This window comes from Emys orbicularis, chromosome 20 (assembly GCF_028017835.1).
Source record: "Emys orbicularis isolate rEmyOrb1 chromosome 20, rEmyOrb1.hap1, whole genome shotgun sequence".
NCBI classification, from domain to species: Eukaryota; Metazoa; Chordata; order Testudines; family Emydidae; genus Emys; species Emys orbicularis.
In genome coordinates this window covers 4,020,672-4,043,035 of record NC_088702.1, presented here as the reverse complement: position 1 = coordinate 4,043,035, position 22,364 = coordinate 4,020,672, and the positions used below count along the sequence as shown (strand labels likewise).

Below are 22,364 nucleotides of genomic sequence, written 5' to 3'. Positions count from 1 at the left end.
GCCACCTTAACGCTAATACTTCCACGGAGAACATCTCCCATGATGTTTTCCCCCTTTAAATCCCCAGGTTGTTACAGTGAAATGAATCGATGTGCCAAGGGCCAGTCCAGGCCTGGGGAACACGAGACCACTAGAATCCAAGCCCTGGGACTTAAATGGGGATTCGGGGGGTGTCCCCTCTGCAGATGGGTGAGTTTCAGTAGCTCCTGGCCTCTAGGGAACAATGGACTAAGGAAAGTGACAAAGGCGTGAGTAGCTTATTATGATTATTAGCATTACTGTAGCGTCTCTGATCAGGGCTCCATTGCGCCAGGCGCTGTACAGACATATAATGAGCGACCGCCCCTGCCCCAGAGAACTTGCCGTCTAAACAGACAAGCCAGGCAAAGGGCGGAAGGGAAAACAGGCAGAGAGAGGGGACTTGCACATGGGTACACAGCAGGAAGGTAGCAGAGCCCAGGCGTCCTGATTCCCAGTCCGTTGCCTTGTGCGCTGCCTCTTTTCATATCGATTTCTTTCCCCTCCCCGGCTTTCCCGAGCCGTCTCTCCTGCCTGGGACACCCCGGCAGTTTAAGCAGAGCCCCTGCTTGGGGCATACTTAAGCCTCTCCATCAGCGGTTAAAGTGTCTCGCTCCAAAGCGGAGTCATGCGTCTGGGGCACCGAAGGGATGTTGCGCCCTCCCCAGCCAGCACTGGCCAACTTGCTTCTCAGAAATGTGCCTGGGCTGAAGCCATCCCAGGCAGCAAAGGGTTAAAGCCCACTTCATGCTCTCGCTGACTTTCAAGGGCCTCCCACTCCGACGCCCGGGAGTATGAATAGCTCAGCTCTGTTCCCTTCCCAGCCACTTGCTCCTTTCTGTTTCCTCTCCGTCCAGCAGACCACGTTCTTGGCAAGCCGCGCCGGGAGTGGACCAGAGCATGGAGGGCTTCCTAGCAGCCCGAGCCCTAGGGGAGGAATCTCTCCAGATGTGGGACCTCAACAAGCGTCTGGAAGCCTACTTGGCCCGGGTCAAGTTCCTGGAAGAGGAGAATGAACTGCTGAGAGCCGAGATCCAGAGCGCGAAGGACAGGCCGGCGGAGAGCTCCTGGCGGTGCAAATACGAGGAGGAGCTGAGCGCCTTGAGGGCGACTTTGGATGATGCCTTCAGGGAGAAGCACGCGGCGGAGCTGACCAGAGACAACCTCTCCGAGGAAATCCAGCATGTGAAAAGCCGCTGCCAGAAGGAGCGGGCGGCCCAGGAAGAAGCCAAGAAGCAGCTGGCCCTGAGCAAAAAGGAGCTGGAGGAGGAGAGACGGGCTCAGATCTGGCTGAGGGAAAGAGCCACCCAGCTGGAGAAGGAAGTGGAGGTGCTGGTGGACGTTCACGAGGAGGAGAAAGCCGGGCTGGAGCAGGAGATGGCGAGCTTCTCCCAGAGCCTGGAGAACTTCCGTGCCGTGCCGGTGGCTTTCCAGCCCGTGGAGGTGGAGGACTATTCCAAGAGGCTCTCGGAGATCTGGAGGGGAGCGGTGGAGACCTACAAGAGTGAGGTCTCCCAGCTGGAGAGCTCCTTGTGCCAGGCCAAGGAGAATCTCTGGAAGGCAGTGGAAGGCAACCGGCAGAACCAGCTGCATCTGCAGCAATTGGAGAAGGAGCTGGCTGGGCTGAAGGCACGGAAGGGGATGCTGGAAGAGAGTCTTTCCAGGCAGTGGCAGGACCAGAGAGGGGAGGCCGAGAAGTTCCAGGTGGGTCAGGGTTCTTCTTGCAGGCGGGCGTGGGGGTGGGAGAAGGGAGAGCGAACACCGTGTGCTTACAGAGCCATTCGCTCCCTACAGACAGCTTGCTGTGCACAGGACTCCTGGTGTGATCTGGAGGGTTAGAATCAGGGAGCCTGCGGGTCAGGACTCCTGGGTCCTATCCCCATCTCTGGGTGGGAATGTTCTCCAATGGTTAGATCCAAGGGCAGTGGGAGGCAGGACTCCTGGGTTCCATCCCCATCTCTGGGTGGGAATGTTCTCCAATGGGAGATCCCGGGGCTGTGGGAGGCAGGACTCCTGGGTTCTATTCCTATCTCTGGTAGGGAAAGGGGATGTGCTGTAGTGGTTAGAGCCTGGGGGGACTGGGAACCAGGACTCCTGGGTTCTATGCCAGGGAGTGTGATTTAATGGTTACATCCAGGAGGAAGCGGGAGGCAGGACTCCTGGGTTCTATCCCCACCTCTGTGTGCCTCAGCAGTAAAACCGGCCCCTGTGGATCGGAGCCTTGCACCAACCTGTGGGTGGGTCAGTGGCTAAGGTACAGGCCTGGAGGCCCAGACTGCCGGGTCCTGCACCTGGCTCTACCTCTGGGTCACTCCCTCTCTGTGCTTCCGCTTCTCCCTCCCTAACAGTGGGACAACGACACTTACCTCCCTCGGTCCATGAGAGTCCAATTAACGTTCACAGGGCAGCACTGATGGGGCTGGGAATGGGACGCAGTCCGTGAACCGGACGTCGGTCGAGCTCTGCGAACAACAACAAGCGACTAATGCGGCCTGGAATTGGGGCTTTCTTAGCGTGTGAACGTGGGACTGTCCGATGTGGGGGTGAGGGGAAACTCCCAGCAACTCCTGGAATCAGAAACAAAAGCGTGTGGCAAGCCCCCGGCCTAGCCCTGGTTTTGCCAATCTCCGGGTATGGAGCATATGTGGATGTTTACCTTAACTACTAAACTGACAGGTGCATCCTGCCTTAAAATCTTGGAGCACCTGCGTTCACAGGGAGTTGGGCCATAAATGAGTCCCTTCGAACTCCTGTACAAATCAGCGTCACTGATGAGTTTATGGACACAGCTTCTGCTTTGTTCACAGTCCTAGATGATCAGTTCACCGATCCGTCTAGCCCTCGTCACCACAGTATGCAAGTTAGGGTCTCACACTCTGGATCCCAACATTGCCCCAGTTATTGGGTTCATCCCTTTCAGAACGAGAGAGAGGATACAAACGGCAGGGACCGGGCATGCCAGCACTCTCCCCTCCCCAAGCTTTCTGAAATGAGAGATGCTTCGATTGCTTAGTGTTGCTGTCTAGAAAAAAAATTCCTCCCACCGCAAAATCTCGGTGGAACAAAGGCAGCTGCGGGCTGCAGTGAGTATCTTAGGTTTCTGGGATATTTTGAGCAGGAGCCAGAATCTGGCTGCTTGGAAAGCAGGAGTAACGCCATTGCGTTTATACCAGTGTAACTAGGATCAGAACCCGGCCCAGCACATCAGGTTTGGGATCCAGGAGGTTGGCTGAGCTCCTAGGGCTGTTTCCAAAATTCAGATCTTGGGGCCGATTTCAAACACCCTCAGCGTTCAGAGGTGTGATTGGTCCACGAGGATTTCGTGTGGATTCATTTCTGGTTTGGAAGTCCAAGGGCCAAATTCTGATCTCAAATACGCTTGTCTAAATCTGCAGGAATTCTACTAACTTTGATGGCGTTAGGGCCAGATTCTGAGCTTGGTCACATCCGAGTAAATCTGGAGTAACTATTAGCTAACGGGTCTAGGGCCAGATTTTCATCTCAAATACACTGGTGTAAATCCAGAGTAACCCTATTGACTGTAATGGAGTTTCTCCAGATTCACGCGATCGGAATCTGGCTCTCAAATTGCTGACTGGGCCAGTTTCACAGACTCAGCTCTTTGATTCTCTGATCTCTCCTGCACCCCCATGGAGAATGCTGCAAAATGAACCCCCGTCGAAAGAGACCAGACCTCATTTGGAAAAGAGATCGAGTTGCCCGTGGCCTCCATATGCCCCCATCATCTTCTAGTCCCAGTTGTCCTAGCAGCTGTTTGGTTCAGGTAACTGTGGTCAGAAAATGGGACGAAGGAGGGGAAGAAATCTCGCCTGGCTTTGTACAGCGGAACAGCTGCAAAAATAATTCAGTGGAGAAGGGATGTCGCTGGGTTTTTATCAGCATGGAAAAGGGTCAAGGAATGCTGTGAAAGTTCAGGGCTAAATTTTACTAGGGGCCGCTGATCTGAACAGCCAGGAATTCCCCCCCACCCTGCGGCCCTCAGCCTGGTGTGTTAGAGGAATAAAAAAAGGCTCTGGGGTGGGAGGCTGTTTCATGACTGAGGAATGGGGTTAGAACAGTGCAGGGGTGTGTTTTTTATAGCCTTCCTCCTGCTGGGTTTGTAGTAGCAGATTTCTACCCTACTCACTCTCCCCTCCCCTCTGGGATTGCTGGCTCCCCAAAAACATGCCTGAACCCCCACAGCCTGGCTTCATCAGCAACCTAGCACTCCAATCCAGTTCTTTCTCTTCTCTTTCTTTTCTCACTCTTCTCTTCCGCCTTTCTTTTCTCTTCCTTGTTTTTCACTCTCACTCAGCTTCCTCTTCTATCTTCTTCCTTTTTCTTTTTTAGGATCTTTCTTTTCTCTTTCTCCTTCCTCCCTCTCTCCTTTTTTTTTTTTTTCTCATTCTTCTCTTCTGCTTTTTTCTCATTCATCCTTCTCTTCCTTCTGTCCCTAATCCATGCATGGAAGAATTGATTTTAGGTGCTTTTAAACCTACTGCCATAGTATTTTCTAATGCCTCTGAGCAGGAAACCACAGGCTCTGTGTTTTGCACTGTGCCCATGGGGGAAGCTGTCACTCTCAACAAGATGTTGGTGTCACTGGATCAGGGGTTCCGGCAGCCTTGTCAGTTTCACATTTTGGGCAGAAGGTGATTAGGCCAGGCAGCATGTCTCTTTCCCCTCCCTCCCTCACCCCATTGGATTGGGGAGGAAGAGATCATTAGTGATGACTTATGATCCCCTCATTCCTATCCCTTGGGAAGGAAGGGTGAGTGATTATTTCCTGTATAGGGAAAGGGCGGTGAGAAATCTGATAGGAGAACTTGGCTTGGGACCAGTGGCTTGCATGCAAACCACAAGCAAAGAGGCACATGGGGAAGAGCCATTCAAGACAGAGGAGCTGTGATCTGAGCTGGGGAGAGGGCTCGCTGGAGGGGTTTCCGGGCATGGGACTCCAGACAGCAAGTGTGAAAAATCGGGGCGGGTAATAGGCACCCATGTAAGAAAAAGCCCCAAATATCGGGCCTGTCCCTATAAAATCGGGACATCTGGTCACTCTATGCAGCAGCTGTCTCTGGCAGCTACGGTCCCTGGGGCCTAGAGGGCCAGCTACAATTGGCACCGAGACACCTGGATTCTACACCCAGCTCTGTCACTGGCCTGCTACATCATTGCACCGCTCCGTGCCTCAGTTTCCCCACCCCTTGTCTATGACCACTGAGAGCTCTTTGGGGCAGGGACTGTTTCTCACACTGTGTGTATAACCCGGAGCTGGTCCAAACTTTGAAGTTGTTTCCATTTGGCAGGGTTCAAAATGGAAAAAAATTTATTCCCTCTCCCAACAAATTTTTCCAGTGAGATCCTGTGCCTTGTCAGTGGAACAGGGGGAGGGGAGTGGCAGGATCATGTTCTCCAAAGGACCCATCCCACTAGAGGACTGGCCGCCAGGACTCCTGGGTTGTATTCCCAGATCTGCCACTAACCAACCTGACCTCAGGCAAATCACTCCCTCCTTCTGTGCCTCAGTTTCCCCATCTGACAAATGGGGATAATGACACCAGCCTCCTTTGAGATCTGCCGGCGCAGCCTCCCCCGTGCTTGATACCAGCATATACTGCACTGCTGCAAACTCTGGCTGGGCAGCAGCTCCGCCTTCCTACGGTACGGGCTTGCTTTATAAGGACAGCTGTCTCAATGGTTCTGACTGGAGGTCGGGCCTCGGGTTAGCAGGGAAGGGAAAGTGTGAAAACCTCCAGAGAGAAGGAAGAGAGCCTAGCTCAGGGTGAAAGGATGGTGCAGTAGCTGGTGTCCTAACCTGCCATTGGGGAACGCTGGTTTCAGCTCCCTGCTCTGCTACAGTTTTCCAGTGTGACCTGGGGTAAGTCACTTAGTCTCGGTGGGTTGGGTGTTCTAAGGTATTTAGGTGCCTTGTGGGATTTGCAGATGTGTCTAAGCAGATAAGATCCCACTGAAATGCGGGGCCTGGGGGATGGTGCATTGGACTGGGACCCAGGAGATCTGGTGGGACACAGAGGCCCAGAAAGTGTCTTGTAAGGTATCCAGTGAAAGCCGCTGACACACTGGTCATGAATATCATTGTGAAATGTATGTATGAATGCTGTATGAGGAATTATGGATACTCACTGATATTATGCTTTGAAGTCTGTTGCCAAACACAGAGAAAAAGAGGGGTTTTTTTCCAGACAAGAGGGAAGATAGTTCTCTCATAAGAACGACCATGCTGTATCAGACCAATGGTCCATCCAGACCAGCATCCTGTCTTCTGACAGTAGCCAATGCCAGGTTCTTCAGAGGGAGTGAACAGAACAGGGTAATTTTGAGTGATCCATCCCCTGTCATCCAGACCCAGCGTCTGCTAGTGGGAGGTGTAGCAACACCTGGAGCATGGGGTTGACTCTACTCTAAGTTAAGCATTGGGAAACCAACACAAAGCAAACGCCATTTGCATGTAAGTCAACCGAAAAAGCCAGGCTCGCCGGGGGAAGACATTGGAGACTAAACCCACATTGGGGTTGTCTCGTCTCTGGGTCAAAACGGTGAGTTTGAGGGAAAGAGAAGGAGAAGCAAAAAGGCATTTGGTTATCCATTTCCCCGAGGAACACTCCAGGCGGAGGGGAGTGATTCATGAAAAATCTGCTGATTTTCTGTCAAATCAAGATCCAAACTCTGGCTAGAGCAGTTTTCTCGCCCTCAAAGTCCTTTTGTAGCTTCCTAATGTTATGTTTATCCTCTTAGAAGCTTGTTTTACTTTTGTTTTATTGTCACCAGTTCTGTTTCCACTGGCCTTTCTCAGTATCCCTTAAAACTCTTTGTTAATAGGCTTCTTTGTTTGATCATAAGTAGATCTCAGTGCCGTAATACGAAGCCTCGTGTGAATTCTTAGTTGAATCGAACAAGCCGGTGTGGGCGCTGTGTCTTTGGAGACAGCGAGGTTGGTAATTGCTGTGAGCGTCCAGTGACGGGGGCTGGATGCTCCGGGGGAATGCTCTTTTGTGGGGTTCAGGAATTGGGGTGCACTGAATGTTACCTGCAAGGCAAAGTAAGGGCTGGCACAGGGCTGAGAAGCACTCCCGGGGTGGCCGGGAGTGGTCACCCAGTTGAGCATCAGCAAATCTCTCTCCCGCTGAGGCGGGGGGCTTACGTGGTGCCCTGTGGTTTGGGGCACTTCGAGAAAGCGTCACGCCTGGGTCCGATTCCTGTCATTGCTGGGGCAAGTCATGTCCCTGCTCCGTGCCTCAGTTTCCCCATCCGTGAAACGGGGATTGTGACACTGACCTGCTTTGTAAAGTGCTTTGAGATCTAGGGATGGAGACGCTCTAATTAGGAGCCAGGGCTTATTGTTATCTTCCCGCACCGAAGTCACTTTGGAAATCTGGCTGTCTGCACTTCAGCTTCCCATCTATGAAATGAGAGAAAAGCACTTCCCTGCTGCAGAGGGATGAATTCGCTCATGATCGTAGACGGAGACTGGGTAAATTACCTGAGAGGGGGATGACCCCCCCACAACGGAGATCGGAGCTGGAGGAGCCCCACCCTGGGATGGGGGCGCCTGGGACACAGGCCTTTGTGTTTCTCTGTACTCCTCCCTCCTGTTCCGCTGCGGTCTCCCATCAGCGTCGCCGTACGCCGGGCGGCCCACTGAGGCATGCGAGGAGCCGAAGTGACCTTTTGATCCTTTCACTCTCCGGCTTCTGATTTAGATGCTAATCAACACTTGGTGGCTACAAAAGACGGTGCCAGCCCTGCCCGCCCACCCCCCAGACATGGTTCTCCGACGCTCGGCCGGCGCCCCAAGACTGGGAGAATAGACCCAGCCTTAACCCCTCACCCGCCACGGCCCGTGGCTTTTGAGCTAGGCACTCCCTGTGTAATAATAAACCCGAGCTCCTTGTGTCTATAGATCTCCAAGCTCTTTACACAATGGGTGGGGGGTGTAGTATTCGCCTCCCCCATTGTACAGCTGGGGAAACTGAGGCACGCAGGGGTGGAGGGGCTTAGATGGGGTCCCACTGCAAAGCCGCAGCAGACCAATGGCTAGATCCCAGTTCTTTGACATCCCAGGCAGATGCCTTCTTTACTGGAGGACACTGTTTCCTTGGTAGGGTTGGCGGTGGAGGTGGGGGTGGGGAGATCCCCATGTCTGTCTGCCCTTCTCTGGCTTGGGGATGACGGGGCATCTACGGCCCGATCCTGGGTGGTGCTAAGAGCTCTCCTGTCCGAGTGACGGGAGCGGGCCCTGAATGGTCTAGCCTGTCCTTTAATGTTCCTGGTCACGGTCAGGAGTGGAACCCTCGATATCTGGAGCGGGTGGAATGGGATGGGCTTGACGCAAGACGTCCGTCTCCTTAGGTAACAGAGAAGGGGGAGCGGTAACTTGATTACGGTCTATAGGTACCTACACGGGGAATTAACGGGCTCTTCAATCTAGCAGAGGAAGGTCGGACACGAGCCAATGGCTGGAAGTTGGAGCCAGACAAATTCAGACTGGAAATAAGGCATCAGTTTCTAGCCATGACAGTAATTAACCACGGGAACCGTTTATCCAGGGGTGGGGTGGGTTCTCCATCACTGGTGATGTTTAGCTGAAGATGGGACGTTTTTCTCTCTGGCCCGAGCTATCCAGGGGGTCAGACGAAGGTCCCTTCTGGCCTGGGACTCTAGGACTGGGGGGTGGGACCGGACAGGATCCCTGCAGTGGGGAGGAAGGTGCCCATGGTTCAGCGCTGAAGAGGGCCGCCTGAAATGGGACAGACAAAGTGACAGCACCTAACCCCCAAGGAGCTGCCGTCTGATAGAGCATCCCGGCGTGACCTTGGGATTGTCCCTTCGCCTCTGTGCACCTCCGTTCCCGTCGGCCCAATGGCGATAGCAGCACGGCCCTGCCTCGCAGAGAGGCAGACATACTTTGCAGACTGGGAGGTGCTCGGGTACTGGCGGAAGGGGAGCTGGGTTTGTTTCTTTTAGATTCCAATCGAGCAGATCTTCATTCGTGGGAGGCTTTGGTCTTGGGAGCTAGTGGGCGCGGTCCCAGAGCGCTGCTGGGGTCACCCGCCAGCGCCCTGACCGTTGCTCCCTCCTGCTTGTCGTTTCTAGCTGGCCCTCGAGTCTCTGGAGCAGGAGAAAGAGGCCCTAGGAGTCCAGATTGCTCACGTCCTGGAGGAGAGACAGCAGCTCATGCACCTGAAGATGTCCCTCGGTCTGGAGGTGGCAACCTACAGGTGAGTTGTTCCCCCTTCGGCCACCGGCAGCACTCTCCCCTCTGAGTCATGGCTGTCCGCAGTGCCTCAACATGGCGCTAGGGGGCACTGTCCTGCAGGGAGCGGGGCGGGCGGGTCAGTAGGGGGCGCTCTCCCCTCTGAGTCAGTGCTGACCGCAGTGCCTCAACATGGCGCTAGGGGGCGCTGTGCTGCAGGGAGCGGGGTGGGTGGGTCAGTAGGGGGCGCTCTCCCCTCTGAGTCATGGCTGACCCCAGTGCCCCAGCCTGGCACTAGGGGGCGCTGTGCTGCAGGGAGCGGGGTGGGTGGGTCAGTAGGGGGCGCTCTCCCCTCTGAGTCATGGCGCTGGGGGGCGCTGTGCTGCAGGGAGCGGGGTGGGTGGTCAGTAGGAGGCGCTCTCCCCTCTGAATCTCTACTGACCCCAGTGCCCCAGCACGGGAGGTTATTTTGCTTCCGAATGCTCCGGGTCTGATCCTCATCACCGGCACCCAATGTCTCCCCCACACACACTTTGCGCGTCAGAGACTAACTCGAGGGGTTGGAGGAGCATTTTTCCCCCCAGCGGCCACTCAGTCCGTGGTGAGGCTGCCAATCTGGTGGCTGTAGGGACCCCCCCACTAGGAAATGGAGCGATGCCAGCTCCTTTCACCCAGGTGACAGCTACCCCTGGCATGTCAGTCATCCGCACAGTCTCCCAGCCAATGCGGGGCAACCAGGGCAGAGAGGGTCTTCAGAATACCCAGCTTCTAGGGAAGTGGAAGCTTCTCCACCTCTTGAAATCTTCACATCTCTGGAAGATGCTTTAGCCAAACACGAGGTTTTGGGCTCAGGTTGGGGGTAGCTGGGTGAGAGTCTCTGGGGCAGGCCAACGCCGGTTTGGTTCACGCCCAGGGCCGGCTCTAGGCACCAGCAAAACAAGCTGGTGCTTGGGGCGGCACATTTTTAGGGGCGGCATGGCCGGCGCCAGAATGCCACCCCTAAAAATGTGCCCTGGCCGCCCTAGCTCACCTCCGCTGCTGCTGCCGCTCGCGCGCCGCTACTCGCCCTCCCTCCCAGGCTCTCAAGCCTGGGAGGGAGGGGGAGCAGCGGCGCGCGAATCAGCTGTTTCGCGCGCCGCGGCCGCTCGGGGTCTCCCCCTCCCTCCCAGGCTCTCAAACCTGGGAGGGAGGGGGAGATCCCGAGCAACCGCGGCACGCAAAACAGCCGTTTCGCGCGCCGCTGCCACTCGGAGTCTCCCCCTCCCAGGTTTGAGAGCCTGGGAGGGAGGGGGAGACTCCGAGTGGCCGCGGTGCGGGCGCCGCTTCTCCCCCTCCCTCCTAGGCTTGAGAGCCTGGGGGGAGGAGGCAGGGAAGGGGCGGAGTTGAGGCGGGGCCGGGGGGGTAATTAAAAAACGGGGGGGGGGGCGGCCAAAATTGTTTTTGCCTTGGGCGGCAAAAATCCTGGAGCCGGCCCTGTTCACGCCTGCTTCCCTCTTGTTTGTGTGTGGCCGAAAGGCAGATGATGGGCTGTGCCACTTGCTAATGAGGACACGGCTCGTTAACCGGGCCAGCGAGCTCACGTGGCCAAGGCGGCTCAGCGAGGATGCAGGTGGAGCAGCGAGTGTTTTCAGCTGCTCTCCACCCCTTCCTGCAGTGGACCAGGCCAGTCAGCTGGTACCGAGCAGGTTAGTTGGGTGAGGAAGGAGAGGATGGTGGAGCAGAGTATCACAGGCTCCGGTGTGCTGATGGTAGGACATGTCTAGGCTGGATATTAGGAAACACTATTTCACTAGGAGGGTGGTGAAGCACTGGAATGGGTTCCCTAGGGAGGTGGTGGAATCTCCATCCTTAGAGGTTTTTAAGGTCAGGCTTGACAAAGCCCTGGCTGGGATGATTTCGTTGGTGTTGGTCCTGCTTTGAGCAGGGGGTTGGCCTAGATGACCTCCTGAGGTCTCTTCCAACCCTAATATTGTATGATTCTATGACAGCCACTGCTCTGCTCCTTCCACCCAACCCTTGTGTGTCCCGTGGTCATGGTCTAGAGCGGTGGTTCTCAACCAGGGGTCTGGGGCCCCCTGGAGGGCCGTGAGCTGGTTTCAGGGGGTCCACCAAGCAGAAGTCCCACCGCATGGGGCTGAAGCCCGGGGCCCCGAGCCCCGCCACCTGGGGCTGAAGCAGAAGCCTGAGCAACGTAGCTTTGTGGTGCTCCTTGTGTCATGGGGCACTGCTTGCTACCCCCCCAACGCCGGCCCTGGCTTTTATATACAGAAAACCAGTTATTGTAGCACGGGAGTTTTTATAGCATGTTGTGGGGGTCTCAGAAAGAAAAAGGTTGAGACCCCTGGTCTAGCAAGCCCTGGGGGGCACTGCCAGCTGTTTATCCACAGGAGGAATGAGGAGGGAGTTAAGTCTCTGGGGCCCGTTCCGCCCTTGATCCCTCTGCTAAGACGAGGCAGCTGGTTAGTGCCAATTGTGTTAGCCGCCTGGACTACCGGCAAAACTAAATGGCATATGTAGGCCACCAAACCGGAGCAAGTTTCAACACTGACCAGAGGCTAAACCCGAATATCAATTCCTAGCCCTTTTCACCTGTAGAAAAGCAGCATTATTCCCCTTTTACAGATGGGGAAGTTAAGGCACAGGGAGGGAAAGTGACTTGCCCATGGTCACCTCGCAGAACAGGGACTAGAATCTACATCCCCTGAGTCCCAGTCCAGTGCTCTATCCCATAGGCCGCATTGCCGCCGTCTGCCGCATATCCTGAGACTGGACTAAGAGTGTTCACACGGGCTGGGGGTGTATGGAACAACCCGAACCCTATGCCAGTGTAACCATGTCAGCTAATTTCATGGTGTATGTTATACCAAAAAAATGCTCCCAGGTGGCAAACGGGTAAAATTTTCAAAAGCCTAAGTGATTTAGGAACCTCCATTCCATTGATTTTTTTTTTTCCGGGGTCCCAAGTGCCTAAGGGCTTGTCAACACATGGGGGGCTTAGACCACACTGACTTAAGTGTGCGCCCACTGAAATGACCCTGAAAGCGCTGTAACTGGGCCGTCCGTGCTACGCAGTCAAAGTGTGGTGTTGAGGCCACGTCTACATTACGGGTGCTCCAGTGGCCGGGGCTGATGAGGCGGGGGGAGGAACAATTGTACTAGGGCCCTGAGCTCAGGGGAGTGGGCCCCCAAAGATTCTGTAGCTGGGGTGCAATGGGAGGGGGCGGGGCTCCAGCCAACATGATGTACCAAGGCCCCAAATTTCTCTTGACGGGCCACAGCTGTGGCGTAGACGCTTCCTACATCAACAGAAACCCCCTTCCGTCCACGTAGGTGATCCACGCCCCCGAGCGGCGGTAACCAGAATCCTATCAACATAGCTGCGTCCACACTGGGGACTAGGTCGGCATAACTATGGTGCTCAGGGGGATGAATTGATCACACCCCTGAAGATCTACATTTTAAGTGTAGGCCAGGACTGAGTTAGCGCAGATTTAGGCTCCTAAATCTCATAGGCCAGGCCTACGCTACAAATATTTGCCGGCATAGCTCTGTCGGCCGGGCAGGGGGTGGGGGGAGGGTGAAGAAGTCTGATCCCGCCTAGCACAGACACGGCTCTACTGGCAACGCTGTTCTTTTCCCAGCACGGCTTATTTCACTTCAGCTCTCCCAGCGCAACGCAGCTGTGCCGGTCAAGCTGCGTCCACATTGGAGCACTTTGCCGGTACAGGGTAGCAATACAGCCACGCTGGCAAAGCATAAGAACATAAGAACAGCCCTACTGGGTCAGACCAAAGGTCCATCTAGCTCAATATCCTGTCTACCAACAGTGGCCAGTGCCAGGTGCCCCAGACGGAATGAACAGAACAAGGAATCATCAAGTGATCCATCCCCTGTCGCCCATTCCCAGCTTCTGGCAAACAGAGGCTAGGGACACCATCCCTGCCCATCCTGGCTAATAGCCATTGATGGACCTATCCGCCATGAATGTATCTAGTTCTTTTTTTAACCCTGTTATAGGCTTGGCCTTCACAGCATCCTCTGGCAAGGAGTTCCACAGGTTGACTGTGCGCTGGGTGAAAAAGTACATCCTTTTGTTTGTTTTAAACCTGCTGCCTATTAAGCCTTCCAAGGCTTGGCCGACACAGAAAAGTTAGGTTGGTATGGCTCCATCGGTGTGAAAAAAACACACTCCCGACGGTGTTCCTGTCCCCACAGAAAAACCCCTTATGTCGGCAGAGGCTGCATCTACACTACGGGGCTCTGCCAGGCCTTCTCTGTACCTAAAAATCAACATTGCAATGACGCTCAGGGGGTGAAAAATTCACCCCCCTGGGGGCCGTAGTTAAGCCGACCTGTAGACAGGGCTAGGTCGATGGAAGAATTCTTCTGTTGCCCTAGCTACTGCCTCTCGGAGGGCCAGATTAACTGCATTGATGGAAAAAACCCCTTCCGTCGCTGTAGCAAGCATCTGACCCACTGTTGCACCCACAGTGTAGACGTGAAAAAAGCCAGGAGCAGCAGCTCCCTGTGGGTGAGAATGAAGCGTGCGCAGATACGGAGCCTCCGGACCTCACAAGAGTTTGGGTGGTTTGGTTTGTTTTTGTTTTTTTTTTTAAAAGCCCCTTTTGCAAAGGGATTAAGAAATAAATAAATACATGAAACGTGTCATTTATTGGCCGGGTGCAAAAGGCGCCTTTGGCTTTATTGTCCGTTTCTCTGCTCCCTCCCTCCGCAAAGGACATTCCCTGGGAACCTGCTGGCTAGCTGCATTCCTACCCCCACCTTCCCCATCCAGATGGCTCCCAGACAAATGTATAGTTGGGAGGGGAGGGATTAGCATGAGAATAGTGTCTTCCGTGGAGAGGGGGGTGCCCCTCCAGGACTAGTCATTATGTCATCGAGGGCCTGGGTCTCAAGAATAGGTGGCTCTCCCCTAGCGCTGCAGAGCGGGGTAGTGTTGTGTGCACGGGTGGTATTGTGAGGGGATGAAAGGGGGTGGGTGAGCGGGCAGGGGGGGGTGAGCGGTTGGAGGGGAGGGTTCTATTTTGCAAAGGAGAAAGGGAGCGACGGAGCGCACATAGCATTGCAAAGCGCGTCCCACGGGCAAAGCTGCCGGGTTGAGGGTCCCGTGATGACCCACATCCCAGTGCATAAGGGCCCCCAGGGTTATGCTGAATGTGGGGGTTGTGATGGTGCGATAGCGGTCACAGTGCATCCGTCAGCGCTCAGCCTCTGGCTGGGATTGAAGATCTTGGGGGGGGGGGGGGTGCAGCAAGAGACCCCCCCCATCCTAGCAGGATGGTCTAGTGGTCAGAACACTCGCTGGGTTCTATATCTGGCTCTGCCACAAACTCCCCGTGTGAGCTTGGGCGAGTCGTGTAGCTGCTGTGTGCCTCAGTTTCCCCGTGTGTCGCACTGCCCTGCCTCGCTATGGGGCGGGAGGGGGGATGTGAGACTTCGAGTTGCTCTGAGTTTCCAGACGTGTCTAAGGCCAGGTCCACGCTGGGAGGCTGTGTTTGTGCAGTCAATACGACAAGACAGAAGCGAGTTTACTCTGTTCTTTTTACAACCTCTCTGCGGGGAAGGGGGGTGACCGTCCCCCAGTTACTTTCCCTCTCCGGGCTTCAGTTTCCTCCCTGATGAAATGGAGCAAAACTGGATCCTTTCACCCCGCGTCCCTTTGAATTTCAGTAGCAGCTCTTTGTGTTTGATTCGCTCCTCCCCCTCCCCCCCCCCCGATGATTCTTCCGCCTTAGGACGGGCTCCGTATTTATTTAGCTGGCGGGGGGGGGGGGGGGTTACGGCTATTGATCGCTTCGGCCCATCGCTGGGTCATGTGGCAGCCCCACAGCCCTGCGATGGCTGGAGAGGTGACAGCACCCGCCGCACTGGAGCGTGTCAGGGCACAACTTATACAGGCCTCTTATGGTGTCTACGTACAGCACCTTGCACAGCAGGGCCTGGTCTCGGGTGGGGCTTCAGGGAGCTGCTGTACTCCATGAATAATACGGCGTCTGATTGTTCCTTTCAGGACGCTCCTGGAAGCTGAGAGCAGCAGGCTGCAGATGCCTTCAGCAGAGTACAAACTGGTCAATGGGTTCAGAGGTAAGACGGTTTCCTCCTCCCCGCCAGCTCCCGTACGCCGTCTGGGCCGTGCCTGTTACGTAGGCCAGCCCTGCCTCACCAGGCCGTGAACCGGAGGCCTCCAGAGCTAGCCGTATGAGCTGCTGCGGCTTGATCTCGCCAGCCAAGGCTCTGTGGCTACCTCCACGCTGCAATCGAAAATCCCGCAGCGCCGAATCTCGGAGCCCGGGTCGATCGACTCAGGTTCACGGGGCTCGGGCTAAAACTTGCATTGTCGACGTTCGGGCCCGGGCTCTGAGCCCCACCCCCCTCGCGGGGTCCCCAGAGCCTAGGCTCTTGATGTCTCCACTGCAGTTTTATAGCCCTGCAGCCCAAGCCCCATGCCGCCAGTCTTTGCAGTGTAGACGTCGTCCATCGGTGGCACCTACGTATCCTCTGTGGATCGGTCACAGATGGAACACACACAGCACACACTGACCAGTGTGGACACGCCTGCTTTCCTATTCTGGGGCAGTAGCTTCTCATCCCCGAGGAGTGTGAACCAAGCCTGTGGGATTCTCAGAGGAGCCGATGGGAAGCACCCTTGTAACGTCCCCCACAGTGGAGGATGGGGGCACAGGGAGTAGAAAGGGGGTCTTTAGTTATTTCAGCTAATCGTCGTCCCCCCCCCCCCCCATTTATAACATTGCCAGCCCCAAGCCTTCAAAAACCAGGAGTCAGCCCTCTCCAGAAAAAACCCAAAATCATGAGATTGGCTTAAAAATCATGATTATTTTTTGTAAATACTATTTTTGAGGTTCTCTGTATTCTCCTTCTGGTTTTTGAGTTTTTAGGGCTCATGTTTCCAAGGTTTTCTCTGCAACTACGTAGGTTAGAAACTTTTTTTTCCCAAATGAAAGCTGAGATAATCACAGGACTCCTGGAGCTGGGGCTTTAAGAAAAACCAACCACACCTAGGGTGTTGGAAGGTGTAATAGGTGTCAGTTGAATGCTGACATGCATCGGGTGGAGGATACTAGACAAGGTATTATTATTGTTTGGATTCCTCTGGAGCCCGGTAATCAGCCCCGTGTTTCTAATTCATTCATCTAACAATCCGCATGAAAAGGTTATTAAGTCTTTGAAGCTAGCGTCTAGGGGAGATACTGCAATGTAATTCTAAGCACTCAGAGTAGGCCTCATTCACATTTTTAAAAGATCTTATGCATTTTTGTTTTCAATTACTGTTAAGTAACAAGCTGCCACTATGCCCATCTGAGGTGGAGTAGGACAGAGTCATCTTCCTTGTGTATAAAAAAAAAATGTGATTTTTAAGTTTTATCCATATATTCTGCTTTAGTTACAGCTGTACCACCTTGTTAAATGTCAATAGGCTTGCAAGGGAGGGTAGAGTTTGGCTCTTAATCCTCCCATCCCATACCTAATTGCTTGAGTAGCGTTCTTGTGCGCTGTCACGTTCCACCCCAGAGGTGGCTGCATTCCAAAGATGGGCGATTCTTCGATGCCTACGGGGCGAAACTCATCCCCATGCCCAGCATTCAGAACAAGTACTTTGCACCACTTAAGTCCCACTTAAGGCTTCAAAATAGTTGAGACTCGGGTGGTGCTGGCCCACTGCTGTGGGGTGAATTTTACCCACTGGTTGGAGGAAAGACGCCAGAGGTGCCAACTCTGTGGGTGCTCCGGGATTGGAGCACCCATGGGAAAAAATAGTGGGTGCTTAGCTTCCACCAGCAGGCCCCGCTAATCAGCTCCTCCCCCCTCCCTCCCAGCGCCTCCTATCCGCTGCAGATCAGCTGTTCAGGAGAGGAGGGGGACAGGAAGAGGTGGAGAAAGGGCGGGGCATGCTCAGGGGAGGGGGCAGCAGAGCGGGGGCGGGAAGAGGTGGGGTGGGGGTGGAGCCTTGGGGGAAGGGGTGGAATGGGAGACGGGGTCTGGGGCAGAGCGGGGTTCGAGCACCCCAGGGGAAATCAGAAAGTCGGCGCTTCTGAAAGACGCTAAATAAAAATAATCCCTGTGGTATAAGCAGCTGCATCTCTATTGGAGTCATGCATTTGACTGAAGCATCTTTCCAAAAAGCTAGCCAGTCTTCACCTGAAGTCATTCAGAGATGGAGGATACACCACTTCCTTTGGTAGTTTGTTCCAAGAGGTAATCACCCTCGCTTTCATGCCTTCTAACTGGAATTTGTCTGGTTTCAGCCTCCAGACTTCAGTTCCCGGTCTGCCTCTCTTGGCTAACTCTTTACCCATTGAGTAGCTGGTGTTTTCTCCCTGGGGATCCACTTCTGGATATTGATTCTGCTTGTTTTCCTCTGTGCTCTTTGCAGATGCCAAGCTGGAAGTGAGTAACAGCAAACTCCAAGCTGTGACGCCCGAGAGCAGGAGACTGGTTTCCTGGGACCACCGACTGAGCCCCACCACCTTCCAGAAGGGAGAGAGCAAGACACAGCTACTGAGAAACCAAATCGATTCCCCCAAGCTGCAAGTTGCCGCCGTGCTCCCCAAGAGCAACGGCCCCGTTGCTAGAGAGTTCCAGAAAATCAACTCTGTCCTTCAGTCCCCACTCCTGAAAAGTGCCCAGGCGGTGAAGGATACCGCCGCTCCGGGCCATTCAATCCCCGTCACGCTGGGCTCGTCCCACGCCGGGGAGATGATCAAAGCCGCCGAAGCAGAGATGGTGGCCCACTCTTTCTCCCGGGAGCCGTTCGAGCAGCTTGACTCCATGCGCTCCGCAGTGCCGGAGCCACGGCCGTTGGGACGGTCCGATCCAGACATGGAAGGCAGGAGCCCGGCAGCAGAAGGTGGAGATCCACCTGCAAGCCAGGTGGAAGCAGGTGATATTGGCCAGGAGGAAGAATGTCACGAGGAAGCCAGGAAAGAGGTCGAGAAAGATCCCAGCGAAGAACCACCCGGGAAGCTGGCTCCCAAGGATTCGCTCTGTCCCAGGCAGCTAGTCAACGAAGCATTGGAAGATGCCCTGAAGGAAGTAATAGATCGCTCCGAACCAGCTGTGGACTCCGGCCCTCTGCAAGCAGATAAGGCCCCAAATGACGTGTATTCTTATGTCTCTGCTCCCCTGGAAGAGGCTTACGGGCTAGCTGCTTCTCCCAGCGCAGAGGTATTGGAAGAAGGAAAGGAGACTGAGTATGAAGGCCAGATGGAAGCCAGTCATCCAGCAGAGCAGCTCAAGGCAGTCAAAGGCACCGAAGCCACAGATGAAATGGACAGTGGCCTAGAGCCCCATTTTGAAGAGGAGACCAGGGAAGCAGCCATCCAGGAGCTCCCGGATGTGAAAAGTTCTGCTCAGCAGGACGGAGAGGAGTCACAGTCAGGGCTGGGTCCTTCCACCAAGCGGAATGAAGAAAGCATCCCTGATATTCTAGCCACCGAGGGAAGGCCTGAAATAGAGACCCGGGAGGAAGTGAGATCTTGGAAGCAGAATGAGAGTCAAGAAGAAGAGACACCAAGGTCACAGAGCGCAGACACGTGCGGGGAGACGGATGCAGTTTGCAAGAGCACAGAGCAGGGAAGTCCGTTAGATGAAGGTGGGCTGGTTTTAACGGGAGCAGAGGGAAAGCGTTGGGAGGCTGGAATAAGTGGCCACAGTCACCTACCTGCCACGGAAGGGAATGTGGAAGAGTTTGACCGCGGAGAAGAAGACCTTGAGGTGGTGAGCACAGAAGCGTTGCATCAGTCAGAAGATGAGGAAAGGCGAGAGCTCTGGAGCCCTTCCAGGGAGAATGAAGAAGACAACTTCCAAGCAGAGATGCTGGAAAGTGAATTTCTGCAGGCGGAAATACAAGCAACTCAAGCTTTTCCCATGGAAAGTCACCCAGCTTTGGTTGTGGAAAGCCCACAAGAAGAGCATCTTAGTGGCGCTGAGCAGGAAAAGTTTGAGCAGCAGGAAATGTCACTTCATGAGACTGATGCCGCAGTAGGAGAGGATGGGAGGAAAGAGATGTTCTCCGACCGTGAGCTCTTGAGCATCAAAGAGGCCATCTTTGGGGATGAGACTGTGTCAAAGGCTGAAGAAAACATCCTGGGGGATGAGACCCTGGACAGAACAAGAGGGGACAGTGAAGAACACAAGGCAAAGCTGGAAGAGGAAACTTTGGGACGCGAGGATCTCAGCGCAGATGAGAACGGCTTGAGACATGAAAACTTAAAGCAGGAGAAAGATACCTTGGAGGAGGAGGTTGGGGATCTGCAAGAGAACGGCTTTGAAGAAGACATTATGCTGGCCAACGAAGGTCTGGAGAATGTTCAGAAACTGGAGTCCTTGGGCAGAGAGGAAGAAGTGGAAGAAGACTATCAAAGGCACCTGCCAAAGGAGAAGGAAGGGGAGGGTAAGGAAGATACAGCAGGCTATTCGGAGATAGGGGAAGCTGCTGACATTGCTTTGCAAGAACCAGCCTGGGCAGACACTATAATGACCAGCACAGGAGTAACAGAAAATGAACGTGAGCAGATAAAGGGCAGTTTGGGTGCAGAGATGGAAGAAATAATGGGAGATGATGATGAAGATGATGATGCAGGTCACTTTATAGGCAGTGAGCATCCAATGTCACACAACGAAGCGGAGCAGGAGGCCAGCCCCGGCATGGAGCTGATGGAAGAAGACCATTACAGCAGCGAAAGAGAGCATGAGGACATCCAGAGCCAACCTGCCCCGCAGCTTGGAGATTCCCCAAGCCATGAAATCAGCGATGAACAGACCGAGGTGCTGGAGGAGCCTTGGGAGAAGGTAGACGTTGCGGGTGAAGCTGAGGGAGAACTCTGCGAAGAACCTAAGAGGCCGGAGAACATAGACATGGCCTCCCAGGCACCAGGTGACTTTTCAGAATCTGAGGACTCCCTGGGATCCCTGGAAGATGTCTCCCCCAATGCCTCCCAGAAAATGGAAGGGATGGAGGAGGAATTGGAAAGCGGCAAGAGGATTATGTTGGAGGAAACGCTGCCAGATAGCACACCCCTGCGCTTCTATGAAAAGGAGGTGCTGGCTGAGGCCATGTCCAACCAACCACCTCCAGTAAGTGATGACGGTGGAGATTCACCACCAGCCCCCGAAAGCACTGAAGTTTCCCCAGATGACGTAGGACAGCTAGAAAGCAGGGCCGCACCATCAGGCTCCCAAGAGAAGGAAAGCAATGAGGAGGATGAATCTGGCCCGGTGTTGGCAAGAACATCAGAGCGCGCAGAGGAAGAAGGAGGTTATTTCATGGTTTCGGCACCCAGCCAAGAGACACCCTGTCTGGAGGAAGCTGAGGTTTTGGAGGACTTCGAAGAAATCAAGGTCGAAACATCAAATCTCACCGGAGAAGATCCAGAAATGCTCATGGCGCTGTCTGAAGTGCCAAGGGATGAGAGCCTCTTTGAGGCTGAATCGGAGGAGGAGGTGGAACAGGAGAGCAACGCGGGCAAAGAAAGCGAGGGTAGAGAGTTTCCTCCAGAGGAGAGCAAGCCCCACTGCTCGGATTTCACCTGGGAGCCAGAAAAGGAGGATGGTTTCCCAACCAAAGCAAGCGACTGCGGCAGCATTGCAGGTGGTGCTCAAACAGAGAGCGACGGAACATTGGATGCTCCCGATCCTGGTGACGTACACCCTGAAGATGCTCGGAAGGTTTCTCCGTTGACCAGCATGGCTGACCTAGGAGAGATTCTGTTGGAAGGGCAACTGCCTCTTAGCCAGAAAGGAAGCCCAGATTCTAGCAGCCCTCTCTCCTCGGAGGATGAGTCACCCAATGTCACCCAATCCCATCCGGGTTCTGATCCAGAGGTCAGCGGAGGACTTCACCCCGGGCAGCCAAAGGATGCTACAGAGATGAATCAAAGTGGCATGGACCACTCCATGGAGACGGTAGCAAAGATTCCGGCAGATGTCATGAAAGACTCGGACATCCTGGAGATTGTAGAGCAAGCTCTGGAGTTTAACCAAGAGCTGATGCTGGGCGCGAGGCTTTCGGAGCTGCACGCTGGAGATGAACAGCAGGCTGAAGGCAGGATTGATGTGTCAGACCAGACCCAGGAGGTGGGGAGAGACAGCGGCATGAGCGAGACAGGGGCTCTGCAGGAGACTGTCCTGGACTCCTCACCGCAATCCAAGGAACTGACGACGTCCAGCCACATGTGGACGGAGAGCAATGCCAATGGAGAAATGAACGGGCTGCATGGAGAGCAGATATTGAATGGGATCTCAGACCTGCAGCCACTCACCGATCAGAATGACTGTGCAAAATCCAGAGGGCACGAGGTGAGCTCTTCTGGGGATGAATTCTTTGGGAAGGTCACCATCACCCAGGAATTACACGGAGAGGAACCAGAGGCCTTCCCCATCTTGGAAACGATGCTAAGTCAGAGCCCATTGCAAACGCCAGACTACGAAGAAGGCCACGGAGCTGGAGAAGAACACTCCAAGAAAGGCCAGGTCTCCGATGAAACCGACAAGAGCAAATTCGCTGACATAATGCAGAGTGCTCACATGCAAAGACAGGACCTTGAGGCTCAGACCATCTCTGTCCCATCACCTTTCGGAGACGATGTCTTTCACCTGGGACCCAGCCAGCATCTGAAATTCCAGCTCAAAGATGACCAGGAATCGTGGTCTTCAGAAGATGACTGAAGGGGTCCAGGGACACACTGACCATAGACACATCACAGCTGTTACTTCTGCTCAAGTGAAACCATGTAATTGTAGGGCAGATGTGGTATCTTCACCCGTCTCCTCTAATAGCTGGCCCCCTTCTAAACTTAAAATAGGCCATTTTCTATTGACAATCGGAAGCAGCATTTAGGAAATTTACCCTTGTAACACTTACCAATTTTTTAATGATTTTTTTTTAACACACTTGTTTGGATTTTCTTTTTAAACACTTGAGGATTAAATTCCAGTGTTCTGTAGAATGTAGCAAAGTAGAATCAGGGGCTTGGGGTTCAGTCCTGTCTCCGTGGGGTACACAGTTCACGGAGAGTAACACACAAGCGCTACATTGCTGTATGCATTGGCTACATCCCTTTCCAGACCTGGGAAAATTCACCCTTTTAGG

The 22,364-nt window shown here is 54.3% G+C and overlaps 1 protein-coding gene across 1 annotated transcript; it reads left to right on the top strand.

Annotated features, from left to right (window-relative positions):
* Positions 1-918: 918 nt before the first annotated feature.
* On the top strand, positions 919-21,940 carry NES (nestin). The gene is made up of 4 exons (XM_065420530.1): positions 919-1,722; positions 9,136-9,260; positions 15,267-15,340; positions 17,649-21,940. The coding sequence occupies exons 1-4, from the start codon at positions 919-921 to the stop codon at positions 21,938-21,940; spliced, it is 5,295 nt and encodes a 1,764-aa protein (XP_065276602.1).
* The last annotated feature ends 424 nt before the right edge of the window (positions 21,941-22,364 follow it).